This window comes from Heterocephalus glaber, unplaced genomic scaffold (genome assembly GCF_053883595.1).
Source record: "Heterocephalus glaber isolate CG9 unplaced genomic scaffold, H.glaber_assembly_v1.0 deba00001600, whole genome shotgun sequence".
In the NCBI taxonomy this organism is placed as follows: domain Eukaryota; kingdom Metazoa; phylum Chordata; class Mammalia; order Rodentia; family Bathyergidae; genus Heterocephalus; species Heterocephalus glaber.
The window spans coordinates 11,390,242-11,405,795 of NW_028258372.1; the positions used below are offsets into that span (position 1 = coordinate 11,390,242).

Consider the following 15,554-nt stretch of genomic DNA (forward strand, 5'->3'; position numbering starts at 1 on the left):
TACTCTAAAAAGGAAATAAAACCACTTTATTTCCTTCATATTTCTCTAATTTTTCTTTACTACCAAGAAATTAAAAATGATATTTTTATGTTTATTTGTAATAAAATTCTCAAGTATAACTTTGCTGAGCAATAATTTTCTTCCCTCCTTCCTTGTCTCTCTCCCTTTTCTATTCTTTTTCCTTCATGCTCTCCCTCTCCCTTTTAATTTGGCTCTTGTTTTGTTAATCCTATGATGATGATTTGGAGCTTCTTTTATTGTAAGTCCCCCATATAACTTTTCGACATATAAGAGTAAAACTAGATGTTAAAGTAGTATTCTTCCTAATTCAATTTCACCTGGCACAGTATGACTGGTACCCAGATATCAAAGTGAGATGAAGACAATTCCTTCCCCTGCCATATACAAAATTTTTACAAGGAACAAAAGTTATCTTCTTCTTCCTATTACCCACTTTTTGACACTTCAGCCAGATCAAAATGAGGCCAGACTGGTGACTAGAGACTGATGACAACATTCACAGAGAACTGGGGCTGTGATGTGAGCCATTACCCACTCCCTCTGCAGGAAGGCTGGGGAGCAATGGACCTCTCTAAACTCAAGCCTGATAAGGATATTTCAAGGGAAACCCGGAGAGCTTTGACATATGTGTCTTGATATTAGGAAGTTTGAAGAATTGATACCTGGCTCCCACCTGAAAAAGCTAAAACTGACAGTGGGCTAGAGTCTGACCTCACTTAAGAAATCTGCCATGAAAAGAAAGGCTGAAAACGGTATTGGAGTAGGAGGCTCTTGATACATTGAAGTGGGCTTCCATTCCTCAGTTTGGAGGCCACAGCATGTGTATATTTCTCTAGTGAATAGATAGAGACTTATAAGAGAGTCACTATCAGCAGAGTCACAGGCTAACCCTAGAATAGGCAAGGAATATACAAGTGCCAAGCATCATTTCTATTCCAAAGGAATTCTCAAATTGCTGACCTATCAGTCCATCATATTTTTACTTCTCCTCTCTATTAAAAAATGCCGTTCCCCTAAGCAAAATTGGTTCATTGGAATAGAACAAGAAGGCAGGAATTTCATCTCCACAATGTACATGTATGCTTCATCTAAGGAGTCTGCGCCATCAAGCACCCAAGACTCTCTCAGTTACAAGTTAACTGCCCTCTTCAGATGTTTAATCCACAGCATTGTGCCATGCCTGGTCAGCTCTGAGGAGGCAGAACAGAAGGCAAAAAATAGTCCAAGTCAGTGATGACTTTGATGTTAAGAATCGGTAGGGTGGAATAACTGAAGTGGGTGGAAGTCAGGAACTGTCTAATTCATGAGAAATGAGGGGAGCTGTGGCCAAAAGCTAACTGCGCCCAGCTCTCATTTGTGCCTAACACCAGCCAAGAAGTGTTTTTATAGTCAAGGCTTTCTCCGCTGTACCTGTCTTCTCTACATCACTAAGTCTAGTCTGAAACCTAAGGATGAATCACTTGCAGTCCAATTACTAACACGTTTTTATTATAGTTTAAAAATACAGACAAGGAAATGAAGCACACATTGTAAACAAGGGCTGAAATTATAACACCAAGAAAATGTTGATATCCTTTGCTGTTAGCCATCCCTCTACCTGCAGTGCAAAAACCTCTGCTTGCCCTGAGAAGCCATTGCTATGCTGGGTTTGGACTGTGGGTGTAATAATTTCACTCTCTCTCTTAGCCTATCTTTATTGTCACAGGAATGAGTCAGGATCAGAGAGGCATCGAAATAGCAGGAGAGTTTTATAAACAGTGTTTATAAACCAGCTGTCCAAAAGAAAAGCCCTAATTTGTAGTCTTTGTCATGTTTATTCCAATTCTCACACTGTAAATACTCCCACCACAGTCAAGATCAGTGATGACTGTATGTAATAACCAGAGTGCAAAATTTCTGAAAATTTAACAGTTGGATTATATGAATCAGTTCTGGCCCGCTCCAGCATACTGCTGCTTATAATACAACAAAACTTAATTCTACCAAGTTTCTATAAATATATGTGACACAATTTAATTTCGTGAGAAGATATGCAAATACAAAAGTCTTTGTATCCAAGCCTTTGGTCTACAGCTACTTAGCAGATTTTAATAGTAGAAGAAATAGCTTATCATGACCCAAGCAGTTTTTATTGTACACAATACAAACATTTTAAGTTAGCTTTATAATTATATTAGTTAACATAATATGACTTTCCCCATTGTCCATAAATATTTTAAATTGATTGTAATATTACAATTGCAAATGTAGTATTATAGACCTTTCAACAAGAACATACAAATGCCTAATTTAACTGAGCCAAAAATTTGAATTAAGTGTTATTTATTATTTTTAGAGGTTGGCACATTTAATTGAGGTTGGCTCTTCAATGTGAGGAAGGGGATGTGGTTGGAGCGAGTTCTGATCAACACCCTGGAATTCCCTGCTCCAGGCAGAGCAGGGAAAGTAAGATTGCCGGTAAAGGAAAGATCAGTTATGTCTTCACTTCACCCACCTTGGGCTAAAGGAGAATGCATCTCTTGCAAGTTGAACTAGCTAAATTTTATAGATGCATAACATGATAGCCTAAATACCAATTGTAAAGCTGAGATAATGTGAATATATAACAGCAGAAAGCCCATTTACTCACTAAGGCAAGATACCTATCTATTCCATCTGTGTCTATATTCTCACTACCAAAATTTTGCCAAAAATTCCTGCGCCCTTCGTTAAGTTGCCATGTGATATATGAATGCATTTTGCAAACTGAGGAAAGCCTGCTAAACATACGAAATCAATAAGTAGCATAATACAGCAATAGTAATGCCAATTTCTGGGCTTAAATTCAATGATTACTAGTGGTGACTTCGTTTACCAATTGGCAATGTTCAGAGACACAAACAGTGAAGCCATGGGTGAAGGTTCAGAATGATTCCTTTGACCAAATGTTTAATAAAACACCTTGCATCCTGAGTATGATGAAACCAGGGGACATTCCCAGAAAATTCTACTTCCCAGGACATTCCACTTCATTCTCTCTTCACTTCTGTACTAATAGTTCTCAAAGTGTTCTCTGTGTTCTAAAAGCACAACACCTAAAGCAAGGAATTGTTGTCACTTATGTGGCCACTTCACCAGTCTTACTATATTAAGAGGGTCTCAAGATGGAAGATGAGAGTATGGAAAAATAAAGTAAAGCAGCTTAAGAAAATAAGAATAAGGCCAGGCTACTGCCCTCCATTCTTTTGCAAACAAAATAAGGTGCCCATGGAAATAAAAAAAATTCATTTTTTCCACCCAGGGATTCAAAGTTTAGACAAAGAATCATTGAAGATTTTCTGTCCTCTTCCACTCCCACTCATTTTATCTTGAATTACTAAAGTATCACTACAGACCCAACCTCAGGTAACCAAAAACCTTTGCCCCTTTCTTTGACTCTCTTTCTGGAAAGCATGAAGCAAAATCTCACATGCAGAGGAGTTCTGTGTGTGCTGATATGTACACCCAGACAAAGAATAAGCATCGACAATCTGCCCCCCTCCAACTCTTCCTGAACACCTCTGCATATGCTGAAGAGAATGAAGAGACCAAATCAAATCCTTAGAAGATGAACTGAACATTTGGCATTAACACAATCCCCCAGTATGTGTTATTTTTCAGAACCTGGTCTTCGCTGTTGAATGCCAAGTCAATTGCGTCTCCAGCATGCAAGTCATAAATCCCTCCCAAAGTCTGAATTTGAGAGTTGTTTGTTAGAATTTGTATAGGTTTTTTGTTTTTACGTAGCCACACTTCAAAAGGAGCTGCTCCCACGTAGGTGCTATCAAAAGACACTTGGCCATAAGTTAAGTACAAGCCATTTTGAAGTATCTTCAGCTTCCAATCAGACATCTTATTCATGCAAGGAGGTTGAGGAGATGTCATTTGCCATTTTGAGGGTAGAGGTCCTATAAGAAATTTACAGGGGAGAAAAATGCAAAGCATATTTATTATTTCATCCTTTTCCTGATTGTAGCACATTCTTTTACCACTTGCCTGGTTTATACTATTTTTCTGAGCCACAATTCTAATGTTTTAAGCATCTATCCTTGTTTTAGACAGGTTGCAATTTCTAAGTTTGTCTCTTGCTAGGAGAGTGCTAAGGGGATGGATTGAGAATAGAAAAATTAGTTAAATGGGTCTGTGTCTTTTGTCAACTAATATTTGTGGAAAGAGGAAGGGCAAAAGGGAGAGAGGAATTATACACTAGGATTGTGACAACTATAGTTGGCAATCAATGCTTTTCCATGCTTTTTTTGCTGTGTATCAGGGTAACACCTTCTCTAATCAATCAATATGGAATAGTGCTCCCCTGTCACTCCCTTTACCTTACTTTAGTTTTCTTCATAGGAGGGGTTAGCATTTAGCATATTATAAAGTTATTAGTTTCTATACTAAATCTAGCTGAATATAACATCTTTGAGAGCATCTGTCATGGCTTATATGTAGATGTCCCCCAAAGCCTCATGCCCTCATAGGTGGGGCTTTTTCAGAGGTGGCTGGATCTTCAGTATGTGACTCTGCGATTGATTTGATTTGTGGTGCAATGCTAGGCTCAAGGGCACTTGGATTAAGGGTGTGAGTTCTACCCGCCCTAAGTAAGCCTGGATAATATATAAGGGATAGAAAGGGTGGTGGTAGTCCCTTGCTTGCTTTGTTATCTTCTGCCCACCATGAACTTTTTCTCCTCTTCCTTGCTTGTCTACCACCCCACCCTGCCTTGGAGCCAGCCAACTATGGACTGAAACCTCTACAAAATGTGAGGTAAATAAACCTTTCCCCTTTTAACCTTGGGTGTCAAGTATTTTTGTCTCAGCAACGAGAGAAAAGTAATTAAGATAACATCTGTAGTTTGCTCATTGCTGTATTTTAAGCACCCCAAAATTTCTTGCACCTCCCATGTCCTCAATAACATTGTTTGTTTCTTTCTTGAGATGGGGGTAGAGGCTCACTATGTTGTCCAGGCTGGATTTGATTTAGCTCACTAGTTCAAGTGATTCTCCTACCCCAATACTAACAAATATTTTGGATTGAATGATAACATCCATCTTCCTGAATTAAGTGCTTTGTGTCTAAATTATGGATTTTCTATCAGTTTGTAGGCATATGTCATTCAGAACTCACTTCAGATATTATTATCCAAACTTCCCAAAATAGATACTGATCAATTCATGAGTTTATAAATAGATATTGTTTGACTAATATATATAAGCATCCCTAATTTAATACTTTCACAAAGGGTCAAGACCTAGACATACATTTCCATAGGTACATATGACATTTAAATATTTACCTAATGTTAATTGGTTTTTGCAGACCTGTATGATTTCAGGGCCCCTAGGTGTGTTTTTGCCACCCAAAATATTTATCTGGCTTGTTCTCTAATTCTCCACAGTTTTGGTTGTAGGGGGCAAAGCCTTAGAAGTAACACTGCAACTCAACTTCTCATCCATATATAAATAACTAATATAAAACTTGGAAAGTAGTTTCTGAGGAGACTGAAAGAGAAATCACTAGAGCAAGAAACAAGCCTCCCTATATCTCCAATAAGCTCAGTACTCAGTAAATTGCTTCCTCCTTCACATATAATAGGCAAGTCACCAGGAAAAACTATCAATGTTTCTCCTATTTAATTCAGTGATGGGGTCACTTAAAGACAACTCATCAATTGAAGTTCTCAATTTTTACTACATCAGTGAGGAACTACAAGCATACCATGAATTCCATTCCTTTCACTGAAAAAAAATGAAATACAAAGGTAAGGACAAATAAAAAGAAATTTCTTAATCCCCCACAAGCCATGGAAACCCAACAATTTGAATTATATAGGAACACATTGGCTGAAGAGTTAGTAGTTAATTCTAATGTTCTGCTCTCAGTGAAAATGTGTATTTGTTTGTCCAGAAACCTATAAACAATCAAAATGTATTTACTTGAAGTATTGCATATATGGTAAGAAATATTCTAAGACTCGGTGTCGCTGTAAACTGTAATGTATTTTTAAATGTTGAGTGACTATAAGGGAAAGTGACTCAGAAGCTAAGAGAAGAGGAAGAGGAGAAAAGAGCAGAGGAAGTGGCCATTCCTAACTCTCATTTCTCTTCCTACACATTTACTAATAACAATATTGTTTTCCTTGCCCACCTCACATATTCTACTGTACATTGGTGATATGTGAGCTATACTTTTAAGAAACATTGTAGAAATTTGAAACTTGTTCTTGGTGAAACACAGAAATTGATTCCTGTATCTCCAGTTTGCAAGCCTTTCAATGTAATATGCTTTTCCTGCCCAGAGATGTGGTGTGACATGAGCTTCCTCAAGGAATTGGCTTTTGCTCTGGTTCACCTCCAAAAGCCTCAGCTCCTAGGCTGCTGCCCAGCAAATGATAAATAATTATAAATAGTAGCTGAAAATGAGCAAAAGAGTGAATATAGGCCTTCTTGAGAGTACTGGCACCTTCCTTCTTATATCAGAAACTAAGAAAAGTAAGAAGAATACCTGAAAGGTAGGATACTCACCAAACTTAGCCATACAGGACACTTTAGCAGTCTGCTGTGGAAGAAAAAGAATTTGATCAGCATGGTACCAGTGTCACCACTCTCTTGATTGATTTATGTACAGCCTCACATTCCTGAATCAAACTACCTTTCCATAGCTATAAAAAAGAAAACATTCCCTCCACCATGTATTCCTCTTTCAGCTTCCCTTTGCAGGTGGCTGACTACTTTTCATTACCTAGCTGTCCTTTCAGTTCTTTTTACAAAGCTAGATCCTCATTCCATCCACCTACCCTCTACTCACGGGACAAATGTTGGATCTTAGTCTTCTCCCTCTTGGCTATGGAAATTTTCTATCAATAGCAGTCACCACACCCTAATGACCCACAAGATGATCTATTGACATGTGGGAAGAAAACAATGGAGCTTCTATTTATGTTTTGTCTTTATTTAAAATAATAAGAAATCAAGCTCTATAAATATTTTCAACTCAGGTTGATAAAGCCACCCTTACTTAATATGCAGGTAATCACATGTCATATACAGTAACTCAGATACTCTCAGAAATGAATCTGAGAGTTTCAAACTGCTGCAACACACTACAATTTACATGGTTAAATGATACCATCAATTGTGGTTAATTTTACAAATACAAGTATTTCAATACTAAAAGCTCTGAAACACTTTTTAGTAAGATAAAGCATAACCACAAAAAATGTTTGTACTTTAAGTTCATTTTTTTCTTTGGGCCAAAAGACTTTTTAAACTTAATGATTTGCATATTTTAAAGATTTTTCTCTGGCTGCTGTGCTAGAAATAAAGTAAAGGAGGCAATGGCAAAGCAGTGAGACAAAATACAAGATTGTTGTATTCATCCAGGCAAGAGAACACGGTGCCTCTGACCAAGGTGCAAGCAGTGGAGATGCTGATAAGCATTTGGACGAGAGGGCTTAGTGCAGTTCCCAACATGACTATGGGTGAGAGAGTTAGAAGCAACAAAGATGACCCCAAGATTGTGTGCTTGAGTGATGAGAAAGAGAAAGTTGTAAGTCACTGAACTGGCAAGATTTAAGAGGAATAAATTGAGAAGGGAACGATGAGTTTGGTTTTAGACACAATGTGATGTTTATTAGATATCCAAGTAAGGGTGTCAAATGCACAGTTAAATACATGAGGCTGAAATTTAGGGAGATCTGCAATACAAATTTAGCCAGTTTCAGGTTATTGCTTTAAGTCATGAAATTATATGAGACCATTAAGTGAGGGAATGGAGGCAGAGATGAATACTGGCGTACTGCAATGTTTAGATGACAGTGAATGGGGAAAAACTAAAAAAAGAAACTAAGAAGGAAAAGCCAATGAGTTTGAAAGGAGCTAGGAGAGTGTGGTATTTGGAGACCAAAGGCAGAAATTATTTTGCGAAGAGGAATGATCAGCTGGGGTGAAATACTGCTGAACAATCAAAAAAGAAAGAACAGTAAATTTATTGGTGGATTTAGCAACATGATAGTCACTGGAGTTCTTGACAGAAGTAGTTTCTATGATGTGATAATGAGGGCAGAAGTATAATTAGAATGCATTTAGGGGGTAAATGGGAAAAAGAGAAACTGGAAGGGTTTTGCTTTAGGAAAAGTAGAAAAATTGAATGGAACCTGGTTTGGGATGAGAGCTCCAAGGGGTTGTTTTTTGGTTTTGGCTTTGGGTGTTTTTTTTTTAATGTAAGAGAAATAGTGGGAATATTTCAAAGAAATGAGGGAGGAGTGATAGGTAAGAGCTGGGAGAGAACAGTAGGAGCAATATCCTTGAGTAGATAGAAGAGGATAGGATTTACTACACAGGCTTCTAGGGTAGGTGCATAGCCAGTTCATACACAGAGGCAAGAGAGAACGCACACGTATGTGGACACAGACTCAGGCAAGTGGGAGATATGGGGACTTTGGATCTTTTTTTCCTCCCTGCTTCTATTTTTCTCTGGGAACCTGAAGGCAAAGTTATCAGTTGAAAAAGAGAATTGAATGTTTGAAGAGCAGCCGAAAGTATGAAATGTTCCAGTGGAGGAGAATGAAGGGATGAGGAAATATAGGCTGCTACCAGAGCAACACTGAAGGTACCACTTGAAGTTCAGGTCATAAATTTAATGTTAATACTTTTTTAAAAGATCTTGCATGTTTCTTCAGAAACATGGAACAGTTGGATTTAATCAGCATTAGAAGTTTTCCATGGTTGGGATTTTGCCATTGGCGTATAATGAAGAGAAAAGCAAGTAAGTAGGAAGTGTATGCAAGGGAGAGGTTATAATTACAGACTGGAATTTCATTATATGAGGAGGGAAAGGCATAGCGTGAGGGACAATGTTATTTTAGCTAAAAACTTCACATCAACAGATAATGGATTCAAAATTAAGTGTCATTATATTTTACAAACATAAAACGATTCATTCTATCATTTTGACCTATATCTCTTTGTGAAGTAATTATTCAGTTATAGTAAAAAAAACAAAGTAAATTAACTTAGCATATTAGCTTCACATTGCTGTATCACAAAATGTTAAACTAATAATAAAATGAGCACATTTATCAAATTACTAAAAAATTTCAATTATTTTAGTATCTTTGTATTACACATTAATATTTTATAGAATATAAAACATCTTGCTAAAAGCAAAAAAGCTTGACACTGAAAAAAGTGCATTAACATTATTTGGCTTATGCTTAGGAATTTTCATTTTATGTACAGTATGGAGTTAGTGTACAGTGTTAGTACTCTCATATAAAACATAATAATTACCATGCATATACTGTAAATTATAATGACAACATTTTATTGATAAGGAGGAACAGTCAAAAAAGCCTGAAGACCACAATTTTAAGACAAGAAATCAGTGAATTCCCTGTCATTAATTTTTGCTCTTGCAATTATTTCATTTTCATTTTGGTGTTCTTAGATGTTGAAATTCACTTTAGTTCAATCCTCAATAGGCATATGTAATGGGAACTTTCCTTTTATTTCCTGGGCTGGGAATAAAACCCAGGGCATTACAGATGTTAGACAAGCACTCCACAGCCCTAAATGTACTCCCTTACCCCCAATTTCTCGTCTATAAAATGACTGTAATTAATAGTACAAAGTTCTCATGGAAGCTTGTGGATGTTAATGAGATTATTCTTTTTGCAAAGGGCCTTCTCAGATATTCTGACTGAACCTGCTTGATAAATATTAACTGTTTTGATAATGATGCTAATTATAATGAACAATTGAACCTATATCCCAACACTGTACTAGCATTGTAAGCAAGAAAGAAAAATTTAATGTGATTGTTGCTTCTCAAGAAATTTAAAATCTTTTTGAAAGACATCATTACATACATGAACCAATTAGGTAACAATTTAAATATGAATGCCAAAATATATGTCATAGATCTTGTGCCAGTTTCTATCAGATATAAAGAGCGTACAGAGAGATTGAAGGTCATAGACAAATTAATTGCCAGAACCAGAAATTCCAGATATGGTATTAAAGGCTGCTTTAATGTCTGTTGAGAACAATGATGTTTGTAATTATTGCCATAAGGGCAAATCTGAAAAATCATCAATTTGACCAAGAAGTATGATCATTGATTGAGAAGGAATATAGATGGGCAATGAAAATCCATACTGTTAAAAGGTCATGTTAAATTTATATTCCTTATAATATCATTAATAGTAATGGAGCAATATTAACTATTACCATCTACTTAAAGCCTACCAAGTGTCTAGTGTGTCAGGCACTGTACTGTATCATTAGTCCTTAAGACAACTCTGTAAGAATTAGGATGCTCATTTTGAAGATGAGGAAATGAGGATAAGAAGGAGTTAATAATCAGCCCAAGTTATGCAGCTGATAAAAGCCAAGGCTGAGGTCCAAAACCAGCCTGTCTTATTCACAACTCCAACTTTACCACTCAGTAAAGAAGTTGCTATTTATAATTCTGGTGATAGTTGGAAAGAATAAATATTCACTTATAAAGAAGCATATTGGACTTTCAGCTTGTTCAGTTTAGTTTAGTTTACAAAGAATATTTGTTCTTGTAACCTCACTTTGGTTTAAGACTTTGGCAACCTCACTTTGATATTATAGTTGGGCTCAAAATGGCCAAAATTTAATAATTCCTTCTTTAACCCTAATCAGATCATCATTAGAAATAAAATTTTCTCTTTCTTTAAGTGCAAGTAAAACTTCCCTTTTTGAAAGCATCCTTCATCTCACTGAAGCAGCAGACTTTCCTGAACATTCAGCTTCTTAGGGACAACTTCTGTAAGCTTATCCTCACTTAGGAACTGACCAAACTCCTTGAGTCCAAAGTCTGTCTTTTTTAGTTAAATGTCTTCTGGAGCAATAGAATAGAGAGAAAAAAACATTTTTTCCAAAGCAATTTTTGTTGTTCCAGAAGGAGCCATGCTTTCAATCTAACACTTTTTAAATTAATGTCTAGAGCATCTAGAAAGTAGGGCTTTGTAAGTAAAAACTAGAGTGGCGAACAAAATGAAACAAAACTTCCAGGTTTGTGAGCATCTTGAGAAGGTGGAAGTGGCTACTGCATAATGAATCACCATCCGCCAACCACTCAATTCTTTTTTCCAAAGATTGTGGCCAACAGAGAAAGGGAAGTGCAGGTCAGTGCACGTGGGCTACAGGAGCTAACATCATTGCATTGTTAGCCAGGCCACTGGCTTTCCCACAGGAACAAATCTCCCAAGCATCCTGTCAAGAAAATACCAAAATACCTTTCATATTTCTCCAAATTTGACACAAACTCTGGGCTGTCTTCAGAGGCAGAACCTGTCCTTAAAAAGCTGCATGATTTTCAGGAAAGAGAATCCAGAATCACAGCTCCAAATGTGGGTTAACCAAGTTTGATTCTAGCAAACAGGTATCCTCCTCACCTAGTCATATAGAGGAGCTAATGATACATGCATTCTTCAGAGCCATCTGGCTCGTGAAACTTGAGATGTTTTTAGAAGGAAAAAGCACTTTGAAATTTGTTATTGCTATTCTCACCCTTCTTCTTCAAAACTAATCGCTCAGAAATTCTAACATTCCTTTCTTTCTGCTCAAATTTTACTGCTCCAGAAAGTTCACACTTCTGCTTGATATATCCCTTGACAGACCAGGGCTGTGATTAGAAATCCCAGTTTCACATTCTTGGTTACAGTTATGGTATACAAATTAATGTAAAAATTTGGCCAACATTATACCTACCCTAACTAAACTAGTATCACAGTGCACAAATTCCTCCTGCATCTTTTCTTTTGCTTTTCAGTATCTTAAGTGATAGAACCATATATTTGAAATCTTCCTTGGTCAATTCCCTTAGAAAAATGTTTCTGCAGTCACATCCCAACCCTTTCTTACATGGGCATATACCACCCACATTATTCTCCCCAGTGCTGAGTTTACAGCTGGACCCAGAAATGAAGTAACTCTTGAATTATATAATGTGTTTCTTGTTTTCTTTTGGGTTAGTGCTATGTAGTCAACAGAACTACTTTATCTACATTCCCAGTATACAATCCCATTCTGTAGGCCTATAACTTGGACTGCAGTTCAGTGGGAAATTCCTGATAAGCACCAGGGCTTCCCAAATAGACTTGTGCTTTCTTCTTCCTCCATGAAGCCTTCCTAGATCACTCTAGCCCAAAGTCGTTGTGCCTACTTTTGAATTCCTACATGTTATGTTCTATACCACTCTAAATTATCAATCACTGTATTTCAGAGCTAGCAAGCACCTTCCAATAAACAAGTCCATTCCCTACCACATTTCAGATGAAAATGCTGAAAACCAGCAAGATTAAATAGCTTTCTCAGACTTATACAGCTGGTTATTGGAAGACTTGGAATCCAAATCCAGATCTTGTTACTCCTAGTTCGGTGCCATTTCCCTGCTTAGAGATACACCTGACCAGTGATGGATTTAATCAAGTGATTTTCTCCAGTTAGCTCAGTTCTGCAGCTAGTATTTTACATTTTCCAATATCTTTTGTCTCCAAACACTTAAATAGCTTCAAAAGTCATGTCATGACAAGAATAAGATTCTATTTCCATTATTTGTACTCACAGATTTCTTCCTTCCAACTATCTCAAACAACCCTGAGTAACAGTGATAATAATTAGACTAACAAGTAAAAGATCTTAATAAATAACAACCTTAGGTTCTGTTACCTCCTTACCTTGAATGGGAAGAAAGTAAGAATTAGTGTACTGAAGAAGCAAAACAAAAGAACTATTGCTGAGCACAGCCATGGCTTCCAGGAGGATCTCTGTGCATCTTGAGACCTTGAGTGGTGTGGAGACACAGTCTCCATGTGGCTCAAACTCATTTTCTCTGAAGGAGTAAGAGTGGTTGACATCAGATACTCACAAGTGATGGGTGAAGGATGCAGTATCTGTTTTGTATTTAAGCATGTGGTAATTAGTGGTGGGTGTGGGAGGTGGAGTTTTTCCTTCTGACAGTGTTGGAAAAGGATACTTCTAGGCTAAGTGCTGACTCGCACATGGCACCAGGCCAAATTTCAAAAGGAATGGAAAGCATAAAGCCAACACAAACACACAGGAGGGAAAAAAACCACCAATACAAGGGAAGTTCAGCAGGAAAAAAAATTCTTTCCTAAAAATAGAAGGAGTACTTGTGTACAGTGAGCCCCAGGGAAGATATGATGGCCAGTGCTCATCTATGAAAGCACTCTGAATTATTTGCAACAAGAAAATTATTTTTCTATGAAGAAATAGTTTGAAATTAAGCCTTATAGCACTCCAGAAATTATGCATGTGTCAGGCAGTGTCGAAGAGCCAGTGAAGCAGGGACCCACGGTTTCAAAGATACTGTTAATGAAGTTAACAGTATCATGTTGTATACCTTATCTGTATACAATTTTTATTTGTCAAGTGTACCTCAATAAAGTTGGAGCCAGGAATGGTGGGACACACCTATAACCCCAGCATTCGAGCAGCTGAGCCAGAAAGATTGCCCTGAGTTCAAGGCCAGCCTGGGCTACATAGTGAGTTCAAGGCCAGCCTGAACTATGTAGTGAGACCCTGTCTCAAAAACAACCAACCAAACAAAAAGCCCCAACAACAATAAAGTTGGAAAAATCAAATCAAATCTATGGTTTTAAAAAAAACTTCATCAATTAAAATATATTTATTCTGAGATGGTCTCTAGAAAAAAACCAAATGTGTTACTTGGATTTAATAAAAATTATAAATACAACTAGCTCAATTTTCTTATATTTTACCTTTTAAATGCTGAAGCACTGATGTGACGTCAAACATAAAAGACTATTTTTCTCCCCCAGCCCCCAGCCTGAGCTCACACTCCATTGCATAAAAACATGGGTTTTGGTTCCTGGCATCCAAAGTGCTGATTTACTGTAAAATTGAGGAAGTCCTCTGATTCTCAGTACCTCAGTGTGTGTGTTAAACTTGAATACCTACCTTTTTAATAGACTGCCAGCATTACATGCTAGGAAGAGCCTGGGTTTTTAAATCAGATAGACCTGGGAGAGATGTCCAGTCTATCCAGCCCCTACCTGCTGTGTGGCTGCAGGCATGTTACTTGACTTCTCTGAGCCTCAGTTTTCTTAAGTGTAAAGCGGAGAACATTTCTACCAAGTAAATGTGAAAGAGTATCTTATAAGAGATGTACCATAAGAGTTTGTTTGTTTAAGTTTTCTCCAGCCTCTTTAGAAATGTGGTAAAGGTTAATTCAATTATGAAATCCTAGAAAAGAACAAACATTCATTGTATTTCCCACAGAAAATAAGTCAACTAAAGTTCACTTAAATAAAAGAAGGTAAAACACAAATGTTGTGGAGAAAAATTTTTAATCTAAGAGAGAAACAAAAATTTCTAAAATTAGAATAAAAGAGATTGAACATCTTCATTTGTGAAAGAGGAAGCTAAGGATAAAAGAGACTGATGGCTGGTCAATGATGGAGTGGAAAATCTAAGCCCAGGGAAACTATTTTTTGACCCAACTATCCTGTTTTAGTATAAATCTATTTGCAGCAATATTTCTCACTTGAGAATTACAATTTTAACTTAACTGTATTTTCTCTTGATCACTAAACTAGCCCTGAAGTGATAATCACACAAGAAGAGTTTTCCAGCACAGCAAATATCTTTATAGCTCTGTATCAAATGCTATAAGTCAAAGATGAATAGCAAACTGGGTCTGGAAGAATGATGCTTTGATCCCTTAAGGCTTGCATGTGTATCATGTCTAGAATTCCTATACACAAATGTAGAATTTTAAATTGGCCCTTGAAAAGTTGAGGCATTTCCTTTTTGCTTTTCTGATTTGCTATTTCCTGTCTCTCCAAGTTTTAGATGGAGGTGCTCCTGCTTACTCACTTCTGTAAATATTTGTTCACAGGAGAAACTGTCCCAAATGAAACCAGTTTTTCCTTCTGCCCTTAACCAGGATTGGCTCTGGAATATCCTACCTAATTATTTTAACCTTCTGACAGTATCTGAAGAAAGGTGATACACTTATCTCAAGAAAACTACATTTTAGGGCTAGTTTTCGTTAATCAAGACCAGAAATGGAGAAACTTCCAGTTGGGACAGGTGAGGGTAAGGAAGATTTTTCTTAAATTCTAGGAGAATGAGTCATAATTGGCACCTCTCAGTGTAAGCTGTGGGAATACACATGTTATCTCAGGATTTGACAAGAGGTAAATGAGAACCAAACCCGAACTTTTGTATTTATGACCTGTCCTGGATCAGATACTTGGGAATTATATTTTTAAAAATTAATTCCAACTGGAAAATTTATTCTGAACCTTTACTGTCTGACCACTATTGTTCTGGGAGCTTGAGGGTATTCAAAAATTACAACTGCCAAGGAATCAGTCATCCCAGTCGACTGAAACCTTACACAGAGAGAGACAGATGCCCAAATGAATATCACATATAGGATAGTGCTTCAGAAAACAGAAAAAGGCAAGATAAGCTGAAATAATTGGAAGGATAGGTTAG

At 37.0% G+C, this 15,554-nt stretch overlaps 1 protein-coding gene across 2 annotated transcripts; it reads right to left on the reverse strand.

The window, feature by feature from the left end:
• Positions 1-1,488: 1,488 nt before the first annotated feature.
• Tnfsf18 (TNF superfamily member 18) lies at positions 1,489-12,962 on the reverse strand. Of its 2 annotated transcripts, none has more exons than XM_013075312.3 (3): positions 12,746-12,962; positions 6,561-6,591; positions 1,489-3,947 (listed from the first exon to the last, which is right to left on the reverse strand). In XM_013075312.3, exons 1-3 carry the CDS (start codon positions 12,923-12,925, stop codon positions 3,601-3,603), a joined length of 558 nt encoding a protein of 185 aa, XP_012930766.2. In that variant the 5' UTR covers positions 12,926-12,962; the 3' UTR covers positions 1,489-3,600. The 2 variants fall into 2 exon arrangements, with proteins under 2 accessions (XP_012930766.2, XP_012930765.2); XM_013075311.3 differs by having other exon boundaries at positions 2,132-3,947; positions 6,561-6,594; positions 12,746-12,960.
• Between the last annotated feature and the right edge of the window lie 2,592 nt (positions 12,963-15,554).